Raw genomic sequence first — 14,319 nt, forward strand, 5'->3', positions numbered from 1 at the left:
CCCCAATATCTTTGTCTATTTTAAAAGAACAAAGAAAAAAGATCTTAGGCAAAATTGAGAAACAAACATGAAAAATGTTGTGTCAAAAAACAAAAACAAAAACATGGAAAACGTGAGCCATGAAATGACCACAATGCCCTAAGTGAGATTAATTAATTACACATTGAGTACGTAATCTTACACGATTGATCACAATGTATAGGGAATAGTGGTTGCTTGTTGTGGAAAATAATCAACTGGATCTGAACTCACATGGGATGAGACTTCCCCAGAAAAACAACAAGCACAAAACGTTGCTATTCTCCATGTTAATTAGGTAGTAGTTATACTTCTTACTAAACTCACGTAATAATAATAATCATATAATTAATCATAGAGAGAGAAAGATAAACAGTGTTCTATTCCGATGGCGGAGCTCCGTCACTCATCTTCACTCGGCGCCCGAGCCACTTCTTCTCCGATGAAACGCGACGCCGCCGCCGATTCATCTCCTCTCATTCCCGCAAACGACATCTCCGACGATCGTCACTCTCCTAAAGACCGCGACCGTCCTCTCTGCTCGCATTTCCATTACGTTTGTTCTTTCTTCACCGACGACCCTAGGGTTCCTCTTCATAACTCCAGGATCTCTATTTTCATCACCTTACTTCTAATCCTTGTTGGATTGATCTCATTGTTCACAATCCTACATAAATTGGTTAGCACTCTCTCATAATTCTCGCTGTGGAATCTCAATTTCGATTACTTTTTTTTTTGATTTGGTACTCATAATTGAATTTCCAGCTTCAATAGTAGTTATGCATTGAATTTTCAGCTTTTTATGATAATTGATTTTTTTTTTTTGGTTTAATTCATTTGTAGAATTCTCCTTACTTGTGTAAAAAAGATGGGATTGTTCTTCACTGTCCACATGTAAGTTATTCAAAAGGATCATAGTTTGGATCATATTGTTTTTTCCATTACCATTTCACTAAGCATTTTGGTGTTTTTTGTAGGTCAAAGAATCAGCATCTCTTTGGGAAAATCCTTACTCATCCACAACATCCTGGAAGCCGTGTGCTGAGCGTAGGGATGCTGCCATATCAGGTTTACTTGAGTTTTCCGTTTTCATGTCCCCTAATTTGTTTCTGCATTTACCATCTCATCGGCATTGTGAACTATGCCAAAAGGGCTATTAAACGGACTAATACTAAGAATTAAGAACATATTCTTCACCAAGTAATTATGACAATTTAACATAAGTATCATTTGTCAGTAGCATTGGCAAACCACAGTTATGAATGGTATCTTAAGATATAGATATTTGGATTGGACTAATCGCTGTGTACGGACCCTTCAAAAAAAAAATCTCTTTATTGACCTCTTCTTTCTTTAACCCCCTCCAACGGTCTTCATGGATCAATACTGTCTTTAAGATCAAATTATGCATGTCTACATTCTATAAACGGGTCCTCAAAATTTCCTTTTCGGTGTAGTAATGCCTAACAATATCATATATGTTAGTGTGGATATGTTCATATTAGTGCTATATGTTGTTTTTAATAGTAATGCTATTGCTGATAGTACTTTTATACTTCCATGTAGAACTTCCTCATGAAAATAAAACGAATGGCTATATATTCATTCACGCCGAAGGTGGTCTAAATCAGCAAAGAATTGCGGTATGAGTAGTTCTTTTAATTGCGATATACGGTGTAGTCTTGACTGTTTTCCTTTTCTGAAATTTTTGCATTTTCATGGTCACTTGTTTTCTTTTCCATTGCCATCATTACCTGGTAGACCCTGTACACTATAGTTGTAGGATTTTATTCCTGCTGTCCAATATGTGAACTCTAAGTGCTTTGAACCAATTGATATAATTGAAAAGGAACACCGTGAAGATTTTAAGGACAATATTTATTTGCATACTTGTTCAATAGTATACTTCTATTTCATGGTGCCTTTTTTAAATAGAATCAATTGAGTGATATGTTTGACTCTATGAAGACAAGATTTGATGCTCAGGTAATATTTCCAGAAAGCCTCTGTATTCTTATCTGGTTTTAAAGTGCCATCCTTAAACTGTGATGTTTCCAATTTGATGCACTAGCAATACCACTATAATTGTTATTTAAAATTGAGTTTTGACTCTGGTTCAACTATGCATTTGATCCATAATGTTGATTTTACTGTTGTGTACATAACAAAGGGCTATATGAAATGACACTTCGCATTTGTAGAATCATTATATTGTATAAAACTTATCTATGAAATGACACGTTACGTTGCATAAAGTTTTGTAGAATCATTGCATAAATATTTATCTGTTGATGATTTACTTTGGCCCCTATTCCAAAATGCAGATATGCAATGCAGTGGCTGTTGCAAAAATAATGAATGCCACTCTCATTTTGCCTGTATTGAAACAGGACCAGATTTGGAAAGACCAAACGTAAGATCTCTTGTCCAAAACTTTTCTCGTGTTGTTTTGATTAGTTAGATTGTTGGCACAATTTTGCATAGCACATGTTTGACCTATCACATCATAAATATAATTATATTTTTTACCCCAAAATGTCAATAGTTTTTGAATTTCTAATCACTCTGGCTACACTTTTTATCACCCCACTACTACTTTCCTCCTTTCTCACTAGTAGATTTCGTCTTGCCCTTTCCTGGAAGATTTCAACAACAAAATTGGGGATGGGGAATTTTTTTATTAAATCAAGTGGCACTAAAACTAGTGGACATTTTACAACTGTCCCCGAGGGGATTTGAACTCTATACCTTGAGGTTACAAGGCTAAGCTCTCACCACTGAGCTAGCACCTCAGATGTAACTATTGTCAGTGTAGAAGGATACAATACAAGGGAGTTAAAGTAGTTAGAATTATTTAGGTTGGTTTGTTGAGGTGACTCATTTAAATAAATAAAAAGGGGATAGAGGATTGAGTCATTGAGATGGGTTAGTATGAAATCTAGAAGGGGAAATCTTTAGAGGACAGATATCTCTCCATGTTCTGTTCATTTTTCAGTTCAACAAAATTATTTTTCCTTTTCACTACTCCCAATTTCCCATTGTGAATTCTTAACAAATTGTGGTTCAACCCACCTCTGGGGAAGAAATAGAGAACGAGGGCTGTGTTTGAAAGGAGGTTTAGTGATAATGGATTACAGCCTCAGTCATGATTTAAATAAGAGCCCCCTAAAAGACTTAAAAAATTTCTCAATAGCAATAATCAGGTCCCAACTTAAAGTCTTAGTATCAGGTTTCAGACAGTAGACAGGTGAGGAGATTTTAACCAAATGGGAGTTGTTGGAACAACTTTTGTTGGTTTTCTTAGCCCATTTCAAGGCCCAAACTTGTTGGGCCCGACCAAAATCATATCTGGCCCAACCCAGAATTCAAACAGGGGAGCATCGGTAGGGAGTCAGACCAGGTTTCAGTCTAAAGCAAAGCTACAGAAGTATTCTGGTGGAAGATGAGTAAGGGGATGAAGAGGGGTACTGTGCGGCAGATTTTGGAAAACTAGTAACTTGTGCACTTTCAGCTGGCTATTTTCAACCTTGGGGACAAGGTTGAACTTGAAGGGCATGGTATTGTTACTTGTTAGGATATAAGGGTAGAATAAAATGGAGTTAAAGTAGTTTCGATTTGGCTGATTAGATAGTTGACAAGACTCATTTGAATGTATAGGGGGGAATAGTAGACGAGGACCGAGATTTGATTAATTTAGAAAGAACAGAACAATGGCTCAATTGTAGAAGGGAAAACCCTTATAGGAGAGAATTCTCTTTGTTCTGTTTGTTCTTCAGTTTTTCAATAAAATCATTTTTATTTTTCTCTTGTTTGATTGTGGAATCCTAACAAAACTGATGATGCATTTCATAATTACAGGAAATTTGAAGACATTTTTGACGTGGATCACTTCATTGACTACCTAAAGGATGATGTCCGTATTGTCCGTGATATCCCAGAATGGTTTACTGATAAAACAGAGCTATTTTCTAGTATAAGGTTTGATCGATTCTTGTCCCTTTGAGTAGGCTTGTAGAAAATCCAAATCCCAAGTTGGTGTAATTGATGGATAACCATATTCCTTTACACATACACACACGCGCACAGGGGATATATCATGTATCTAGTGAGAGGAGTAAATCTTGGCCATATAAATGTTTATGAATGGTCAATATTGAAAGTTTTTCAATGGTCTCATGAGTCATGACTACTTAAAAAGTTCATATGATTCAATGTTCTAACCTTGACCTTTCATGGTCTATCTAAGGGCCCAGTTTTATTCTTCCACTCTCACGTAAAAATGGCCTCTCACTTTATATGTGTCCACCTACTCTAGTAGTAAATTGCAATAGTTATTCTATTTATAATTCATTGTAGACATTTAAGTTTATCAATCCAACTATCACACTAAAAGTTATTAGTTCGCAATTTTTCATGGAATTTAAATAATAATATTTGATATTTTATCAAATAACTTCAATTGAATTTGACTCTATAATGTACTTTTTATTAGAATATAAATAAATATTGACTATATGGTAACATACCTACATATGCCCCAATTATCTAAAATTTGGTGTGTATAATTGATGAAATTATATTACAATGTTCAACGATTTGATTGATAAAATTTAATGTCTACAAAGAAGTTAATAAAGTAACTATGACAAAATTGACTTTTGAACTGCGTTGATCTCCATCTTATGTATAAATTTATATATTTGATGGATTGATTAGTATGTCCAAAGTCAGTATCATACTGGTTTTGCTGTTTCATTTGTGAACTGATTGACATAAGGTTTGATTGATGTGCTGCATTTTGTTACCAATCGGCATGATACTTTTGATTTTGTAGTTGATTCCCATGCCTCCTATTTGTCTGTTGAACACTCAAATCCCTAATTGCTATGGATACATATGTCGAAACCAGTTTTTATGTTGGTTTTCTGTTTTATCTGTGGATTTATTAACATGAGATTTTGATTTAAGTGCTCAGTGTTTGGATCGAATAACTTGACTATTACGAAAATTTAAATACGAGTTCACTGAGAATATCCTGCATTGATGTTGATTTTGGGGCCAGGGGTTGTTGTGAATGAACAGAGAAGACACAAACTTAATCTCATGTGTATATTTTTTTATGACGGAATAACCTGTGTGTATGTCTTTTATATCTTACTTTTGCATGTTACTCTTAGCTTCACCAAATTATTACCACTGTTATCAACATTTTCTAATAATTGTTCAATATTGATACCTTTGACTTGACTAACAAAGCAAGAATGTGTTGTCTTTCAGACGGACCGTGAAGAACATTCCAAAATATGCACCTGCACAATTTTACATCGACAATGTTCTGCCCCGCATCAAGGAGAAAAAGATTATGGCTCTGAAACCTTTTGTTGATAGGCTAGGGTAGGCCAAGGATGACAAATGCTAGACTCCACTCTTTCTTTTTTTTTTCTTTTTTTTTTTATATATATGTAGTTGACGTTATCATGATGTCCCTGTTCTTATTTCAGATATGACAATGTTCCTCCAGAAATCAACAAGTTGAGATGTAGGGTCAATTATCACGCTCTGAAATTTCTTCCTGATATAGAGCAAATGGCTGATTTACTAGCATCAAGGATGAGAAACCGAACAGGCAGTTCAAATCCTTATATGTATGTGATGACATTCGCGATCAAGGACTTGTAGCAGAATTTGGGTGCATTTTTCGATTGCCAATAATTTAACAGTTTTACATTAAACAGGGCACTGCATCTTAGATTCGAAAAAGGAATGGTGGGCCTATCGTTTTGTGATTTTGTGGGGACACGAGAGGAGAAAGCTGTAATGGCAGAGTATAGAAAAAAGGAGTGGCCTCGACGGTATAAGGTGCCATACTTCTACTTTTATTGTTAATCAAAATGAGAGCTAGTAACCATTCAATTTTATTGGAACATTTTGGTCACACCATTTTTGTTGAAAATGCAGAATGGTTCCCACTTGTGGCAATTGGCTCTGCAGAAGCGAAAGGAAGGACGGTGCCCTCTAGAGCCTGGAGAAGTGGCTGTTATTCTTCGTGCTATGGGCTATATGAAGGAAACTCAAATTTATGTAGCTTCTGGACAAGTTTATGGTGGACAGAACCGGATGGCTCCCCTAAGGAATATGTTCCCTAATCTGGTAAGACCTTTCCACTTCCATGTGAATTATACTATAAAATGAGCATGGTGCTGCCTCGAAACTCTAAAATGATTAGAAGCTTTATTGGTTTCTTTTTCTGTCAATAAAAAGCTATCAAGCTATGATGCAATGGTCTCTTGCTCTATGTTATGTTCAATTTGATTCATCAATAACTTAAACATTTGAATCCGTTGGCTACTTTTGCAATATGATTAATGTTATTCACTTCTGTGTAACAGGTTACAAAGGAGGAGTTGGCAACTAAAGAGGAGTTAGATGGTTTTAGAAAGCACGTGACGAGTCTTGCAGCTCTTGATTTCTTGGTGTGCTTGAAGTCAGATGTATTTGTGATGACTCATGGAGGCAACTTCGCTAAGCTGATCATCGGTGCCCGCAGATACATGGGTCACCGTCTAAAATCAATTAAGCCTGACAAAGGACTAATGTCCAAGTCTTTTGGGGATCCATACATGGGTTGGGCTCCTTTTGTTGAAGATGTTATTGTTACTCACCAGACGAGGACAGGTTTACCGGAAGAGACTTTCCCTAACTACGACCTATGGGAAAACCCTCTGACTCCTTGCATGTGTAAAGCCTGATCACATCTATTTTTATTGATACTTCTCACTGGGACTTTCACATTTCCAAGAATTATGCCATCTAAGTTATGAGTTTAATATATCTCGATGGCAAACGTGAAAACATGGGCTACAGTTAATTCACCCTGAGGTAGGAGGGACAGTAAATAGAGATTTGGAGAAGAGGTAATGGCTTGCCGGAAATGAGGGTCGACTGTTGGTTATCATTATAAAGAATAGATTTCCTACTACTGAGTGTTCTCTTTGCTGAGACACCTGTGGTTTTTTTCTTTTCATCTAACATGTAGCAATACCTCACGTCCACTTTTCTTCCTTTTGAAAAGAAACTGACAATTTTTTGTAAGAAAAGAGTGCAAATCGTTGATGAATTAAATGGTGTTGAGTTCCTTTTGTTGTTCAAAATATGATTTATGAAATAGCCCTTAGCTGTAAAATGTGAGGGCGAATTAGAGACTTCCAATGGAATAAGCTTATAATAGGATTAATAGCATATATACTTGTACTTTTCCATTCTGAAGCCCTTCCTTCGCTCCGGGCATGCTGTCGGAAAATAACCTGGAAACATTTGGGTGTACTCCACAGCCAAGAGAAACTTGTTGACGGTCATTAAAATGTTAGTTTTGAGATTAACTATCAAGTTAAAACATTATAATTACATTGTTATGGCAGGTAAGATGACTATCATTCTACAATCGTTCCACTCAATTAAACAGATCAAGGTAAAATTAATCTATACTCCTTCTCACTTAAATTTATTTAATAACTAATGTATTTGATTTTTAATATAGACTAAATATATTAGTTATTAAATGAATCTTATAGATAAATAAATTTTTGCTTTATATATAAGACTGGAAAAAATATTATAAAATAAAAATAATAATTATATGTATACTATGAAGCCAAATATATTTTACACTATATTTTCATTTCCACAATGGTACACCATTAACTACACATGATTTGCTCAAATTCATAACTTTTTTAAAATTCGTTGTAATCACAAAAAATGTATCCTAAGTTAAAGAATCACATGAAAAGTTGTAACAAAAAAAAAAAAAGAAGAATCACATGAAAAGTACCTTAAAGAATAAACCCAAATTTTGTTTGCGACAAAATTTGTCAATTTATTACCAAACATCTTAGTAGTACTTTACGAGTACTTATCTATAGTTGAAGAAGGGTGTAAATGAAAACAAAATTGAGAGTTTATTTTCTTCATCTTAGGCAAGGACACGCAGGCAACTGCTGGCTTTGTTGACATTTACCTGCGAGGATACGAAGGAAACAAGACCACACGTGTGCAACCGTCCTCATTCAATTCAATTCATCATCACTCACTCGCTTCTTAAACCCTCTTGTTAAAGTAAATTAATGCTTTCAATACAAGTCTCAATCTAATCTTATCGATAGATTTTCATTACTATAAGTATATTTTATTTGTAACAATCATTTACTCATAAACTAGAGTAGCTTGAAACAAAAAAACAGGAAAAACAAAGATAAAGTAGAGAGTAGAGTAGCGTATAATTAAATAATTAATAATTAGTTAGTTATAATCATTACTTAAACTCCGTTGAACTTGTTGTTGGTGGAACACCGCTGAAGCAGCAATAATGAAGTGTTTATCCATCATTTCTCTCTGCATTCTCCTCTGTCTCTTCTATTTTCAAGGGTATGTATCTCTCTATTCTTTACTTCATTATTGCGTTATATAATTTTATTTCCTTCTAAGTTTGTGGAGTAATAAACATGAAATCTTATAATAGAGCATCAATTGCAGACAGTATTAATATTAATTATAACTAGATTATTAAATTCAATCCTAATTTGTCCAGTAATCAATTGTAACCGGGTGGGATCGGTAGCTCATCTGGTTAAGCTAGTCGAGTAAGGTTAAGGAGTTGGAGGTCCAGGGTTCAAGTCTTCGCAAGGATAAAAACTGACAAAACATTGTAATATACTGTAACTACTAACAATTTGACATTAAAAAAAAATGTAATCAATGTCAATGTTATCATGATGCCCTAATCTATGGAACCTTGTTGTGTCATTAGACAGATGAATAGTGTTATCTCTAATAATACAATTTGTCTGTGTTATTTATTTCAGTGTGTCATCTAAAAATGTATCTGAGAGTGTTCTACAGCTAGCTAGTGTTCCACCAAGAGGTTGGAATTCCTATGATTCTTTTTGCTGGACAATTTCTGAACAAGAATTCTTACAAAGTGCTGAAATAGTTTCTCAGCGTCTCCATGATCATGGATACGAGGTATGTATGTGTGGGTTCTCCAAATCGGTGGTGAGGTTTAATATGCTAGTACTACTTTCATCAGATATAGACATCATGATATTGATAGTTGATATCTTTTCTTCAAATACTTTTGTAGTATGTTGTGGTGGATTATCTCTGGTATAGAAGGAAAGTTGAGGGCGCTTTTCATGATTCTCTTGGATTTGACGTGATTGATGAATGGGGGAGGATGATTCCTGACCCGGGAAGGTGGCCTTCTTCACAAGATGGGAAAGGGTTCAGAGAAGTAGCTAATCGAGTGCATAGTTTGGGTTTAAAGTTCGGGATTCATGTTATGAGAGGGATAAGCACACAAGCTGTCAATGCAAACACGCCTATCCTAGATACAACAACGGTATTGCTTCATAAATCTTCTATGACTTGAATATGGGTTTATTTCTTTTTTGTTTCCTCTTGTACAAACTTTGGTTGTATTATGCCCTATGTCATAAATTTTGATCTAAATTTTTGTTTTTGTTTTGGATCAACAATGTTATTAATAAGTTAGTGGTTATGTTAGTTTCTAGGGTTTGAATTATGGATTTTCATCTTAAAACTCCTACGGTGTCTCTTAGCTCACCAAACGAGCTAACATGAACGGAAAGATATAATGACATTGTTTTACCTTAACCTCAAGTTTCTCTTTTGGCTTCCTCTCTGTTCAATTTTGTAGGGAGCTGCTTATCAAGAATCTGGTCGAGTGTGGCATGCAAAAGACATAGCAATACCCGAAAGGGTTTGTGCATGGATGACTAATGGTTTCATGAGTGTAAATACAACGTTGGGTGCTGGCAAAGCTTTTTTGAGGTCCCTTTACGAGCAGTATGCTGCATGGGGTGTTGATTTTGGTACTTGGACTTCTATTTTATAATCTTTATGCTTGTTGCTCTGTCACAACATAGTCATGTCATGGATAACAACCATGATGACTATACAATTTATTGCATCAGCTTCACCAAGTTTGGAAAAGTGAAGCATTCATGCCTTTTTTGGTACATAATTTTTACTGTTTGTTTCATCAAGCTTATACTTCATTAAATATAAACTAATTATACAAATGAGTAAGTATGACAGAAAAGTTTGACATTTGTTCATGTTTGGTTAGACAGAAGTAAAATAGTAAGCAGTTGTGCCTTTCATTGGCAATTTTTTTTTATAGGTTTTCTATTTTCCTTGCAGTGAAACATGACTGTGTATTTGGCGATGACTTGGATTTAAATGAAATAAGCTATGTATCAGAGGTATCCTGCAGTTCTACCTCTTCCCCATCCTTCTCTTTCTTATACAAACACTGACCTTGGTAATATCATGCCAGATTAATTGGAAAACTTACCATATAGCATGTCATTGCAGGTTCTCCGGGAGTTTGATCGCCCCATTGTCTATTCTTTGTCTCCTGGAACTAGTGTGACACCAGCCATGGCCAAGGATGTCAGTGGACTGGTTAATTTGTATCGTATAACAGCAGATGACTGGGATAAGTGGAATGATGTTAAAGGTCATTTTGATGTATCGAGGTGGTTAAATTACTGTATTTTTTACTTCGAAATATATATTATATATGTTCCAAATATGTTGCTTCTCAATTTGGGATATGTTGATCTATCCATCATCCTATATCATGTAAATTTAGTTCATTTAATTCTGAATCAGGGATTTAGCAACTGCAAATATGATAGGAGCAAAAAGTTTAATGGGGAACTCATGGCCGGATTTGGACATGCTACCATTTGGATGGCTAACCGATCCTAGTAAATGTTATAGTAAGCCCTAATAGCCAATCTATATCGGTCGAATTTGCTTTTGTATCATGACATTGACTTATATATTTGTTAATATATAAATATATTAGGCATTGTGTTTATCATGTTATTTGTTATATAACATAATAAAGTCCTTAAAAGTAGATTGTTCAATAGAATATGACTTGATTGTGAGACTCTATTGAATAATAGAACAATCTTATTAAATCTTTTGTGGTCTAGTGTTATTGTTAATAAGGACGATAATAACATGTTGCGACTATTGTGTGAGTAGACTGAATTTTCACCTTTTCCTTTTGAAGGTATAAATTCAGGTCCATATAGGTATAGTAACCTCAACCTAGAAGAGAAGAGGACACAGGTATTAGAAAAACCATAACTGATTTTCTTTCTCATAAATTCATTTGTTAATACGTGTGCATGCATTATCAAAAGAAACTGACTGAATGTATTCCTATACAGATGACCCTATGGGCAATGGCAAAGTCGCCCCTTATGTATGGTGGCGATGTACGGAAGATTGATCCCACAACATATGATCTTATCACAAATCCTACCCTTCTTGAGATTAATTCTTTTAGCACAAATAATATCGAGGCACGCGAACCTTCTAATTTTTTTCAATGGGAAAAAGATATAAGTTTTTTGTCAATTTAATATATATTCTCTTGCGGAATTTGCAGTTTCCTTATATCACAAGCTTGAAGCATGAAGATCAGGATTCTGGAAAGCTAATGAGAAGAAGCTACAGAGAAACAAAAACATCATATACACATTCATTAGGCCTCACTAGTTGCACTGATTCAAAAGCAAGTGGTTGGACTAGTGAAAGTCTTGGCCTATATCCTGATAGAATCTGTTGGAAAAGGAGCTTAGGAAACAAGCATCTTGACCCCTTATGCATGCACAAGAGAGAACTGAACTTTGCATCGTAATCACGCTTTGTCATTCTTTGTCCTATTTGACTAGCTTTGATTTGATTGTTCATGTTCTTGTTAACAATAGAATTTTTTGCATTGATGCAGAGATGAAGAGAATATGTATCACGATTATCATCATTTAGTTGCAGCCAACAGAATAAAATTTTGCTTGGATGTTTCTCCAAAACTAAAGCTTACTTCTAAAGAGTTCAAGAGAGGTACATTTTCGCCCTGCAGGCGGGATTCAAATCAGGTACGTTGTGTCGTTATGTAATTAAGTCGCGTTAGAGTGAGATCTCATGTAATCATTTAGCCGGTGTGTGATTTTGATATATTAAAAAAATATCTTGTTTGTGCATCATTATATTTTTATCCGTATCTAGAATAGATACCATATACATTTGTCTTGTTGAAGTAATCTTCTGATTTTTAATTTTTTTTTATATCTATACTATATTCTATCGGAAGTTAATATATGCAGTATTTAACAGTTATGGCAGTTGAATCTTAATGGGACTCTGGTAAATGGCTATTCTGGCTTATGCGCAACAGTAGAGTCTGTCAAAGGTGAAATTTGCAAACATTTACCACTTTATGGAAATATTGTCCTTATGCAGTTTATTGGGTTTATCTTGGTAGTTTATTACTAGTATTCATAATGCTAGCCGGTAATTTATGCAGCTACTATTAATTCTGCCGGTTTTCGCTCTTGGGTTGCAACAGGAAGAACAGGTCAGTTAACAAAACATTGATAGTTCTCTTCATTTTTCTCCAAATTCACCCTAACAGTAACATCAAAGCAAATTAATTGAGTATTGGCATTTAAGCACTTGAACTAACATGCCACAATAAAGATGTTTGTTATTTTTTTCTAACTCTTAGAATTGTATGTTTATGTAGGAGAAGTTTATGTTGCTTTCTTCAATCTAAGTGAACAGAAAGCGGTTTTATCGACGCAAACATCAGACCTAGCTAAGGTTTTGCATGGGAGAGACTTAAGTTCTTGTAAAGGCAGTGAAGTATGGAGTGGAAGTGACATTGTAATAACGCAGGGGACGTTATCAGCAGAAGTGGAAATGCATGGGACTGCACTATTTGTTCTCAATTGCAACTAGTTTGGTCCTAAAATAAGAAAGTCACGTGTTGTAACATTTAAAATGCACTTAATCATCCAAGTCAATTTGGGTGAAGTTGCACACAAGTATATATTTACAATGAAAAAAACAAGTATTACATAAATTTTATCTTATAACTTTTTTAAATAACGAACTCAAAAATCTCTTAAATTAAAACTAGGTACAAACATACTTTTAACAAGGTCTCATGTTCGAACTTTGAATGATGGTAAAAACATAGTTGAAAGGGAAGACTCTAGTGAGGTTGTTGTCAACTCGTAAAATATTGAATATACTTTATTTGAGATTGATTTATTTTTCCTTTATATTATTTGAGATTAATTTTCATTCACGTGAAATATAATTTTTTTTACATATTATCCAATCAAATTATACTAAAATTTTATTTTGTTTTATTAATTTTTAAGATAATTTTACAAATACATATTGGATGAGAAATTAACAAAATTTAATCCATCACACCAAAATTTAATGCATCACGTAATGCCTTTATTTAAATACATCTCTTCGTTCACTCGCCGGATTCTTGGGATACTGATTTCCATAAGCAACGGAGGATGGAACGTGATGAGAAGATCGCTAGAGAACTCCAAAATGCTGAGTACCAAAATACTTTCGGGTACAATTTATTTTAATAATGTGAAAAATTGTTGTTAATTTGTCATATGGTTGTTTTGTTTGGGTGATTAAGAAACAGATATGAACGTTGATGGTTGACATGGGAAGAATGGTTAAAATATCAGTCGGAAATAATATCCACTTCTCAGGATTTGAATAAAGCACCTACATGTGCAATGCAACTAAATCATAAAATCTCGTTTTAAATTGTAAACTCTATCAATTCTCATTTTTTAGGTATGATTTTCGTGTTAAATTGAAGCTAAAATAGTTTTGAATAAAAACGCAAGTCAAAATGAGTTTGCACGATTTAACTCTCTGTAAAATCGGTAAAACCATTTAAACTCGTGTGTTTTTACCTACTTGAACGTTTTTAACCAAAAATATTTTTTTTACAAAAAGCAATTTTTTTTAAAATACATATAATATCATATTAGTAATAAATAATTAGAAGTGTAATAATTTTTTACACTTGTGAGTATTTTAATAAGGTTCAATATTCGGTCTATATTATAAATAAGTATATCAATTATTCAATTATCTTAAAAGTGAATTTTTATTGATAGCAACCAGCAGGAAACACGTGTGCGAGAATAAGAAAGGAAAAAATATATATATACAAAATAATAGATGAAAACGTGTGAGCGACGAAAATTTTGATAAAATAATAGCATATTACAAAATTTTATATAGTTATTCAAATATAATAAATTACTTAATACATATTAGATACATAAATGTAATAGAGGTTTCGTAAAAATAAAATAACAGCAGATAAAACTTACAATACAATCGCTTTATATTTCAATATATATAATATTC

At 34.0% G+C, this 14,319-nt stretch overlaps 2 protein-coding genes across 2 annotated transcripts; both read left to right on the forward strand.

Moving 5' to 3' along the window:
- Window positions 1-26: 26 nt before the first annotated feature.
- On the forward strand, window positions 27-7,259 carry LOC123908626 (protein PECTIC ARABINOGALACTAN SYNTHESIS-RELATED-like). The gene is made up of 11 exons (XM_045959320.1): window positions 27-697; window positions 862-912; window positions 996-1,086; window positions 1,585-1,661; window positions 2,343-2,431; window positions 3,877-3,996; window positions 5,296-5,412; window positions 5,520-5,663; window positions 5,754-5,877; window positions 5,977-6,168; window positions 6,408-7,259. The coding sequence occupies exons 1-11, from the start codon at window positions 407-409 to the stop codon at window positions 6,765-6,767; spliced, it is 1,656 nt and encodes a 551-aa protein (XP_045815276.1). The 5' UTR covers window positions 27-406; the 3' UTR covers window positions 6,768-7,259.
- Window positions 7,260-7,950: 691 nt separating this feature from the next.
- LOC123909127 lies at window positions 7,951-13,012 on the forward strand. The gene is made up of 15 exons (XM_045959897.1): window positions 7,951-8,133; window positions 8,370-8,442; window positions 8,880-9,039; window positions 9,158-9,415; window positions 9,734-9,908; window positions 10,240-10,301; window positions 10,414-10,577; window positions 10,714-10,823; window positions 11,126-11,184; window positions 11,286-11,420; window positions 11,507-11,754; window positions 11,849-11,996; window positions 12,235-12,310; window positions 12,425-12,475; window positions 12,644-13,012. The coding sequence occupies exons 2-15, from the start codon at window positions 8,384-8,386 to the stop codon at window positions 12,856-12,858; spliced, it is 1,920 nt and encodes a 639-aa protein (XP_045815853.1). The 5' UTR covers window positions 7,951-8,133; window positions 8,370-8,383; the 3' UTR covers window positions 12,859-13,012.
- The last annotated feature ends 1,307 nt before the right edge of the window (window positions 13,013-14,319 follow it).

Source organism: Trifolium pratense, linkage group LG2 (genome assembly GCF_020283565.1).
Source record: "Trifolium pratense cultivar HEN17-A07 linkage group LG2, ARS_RC_1.1, whole genome shotgun sequence".
Classification (NCBI taxonomy): Eukaryota; Viridiplantae; Streptophyta; class Magnoliopsida; order Fabales; family Fabaceae; genus Trifolium; species Trifolium pratense.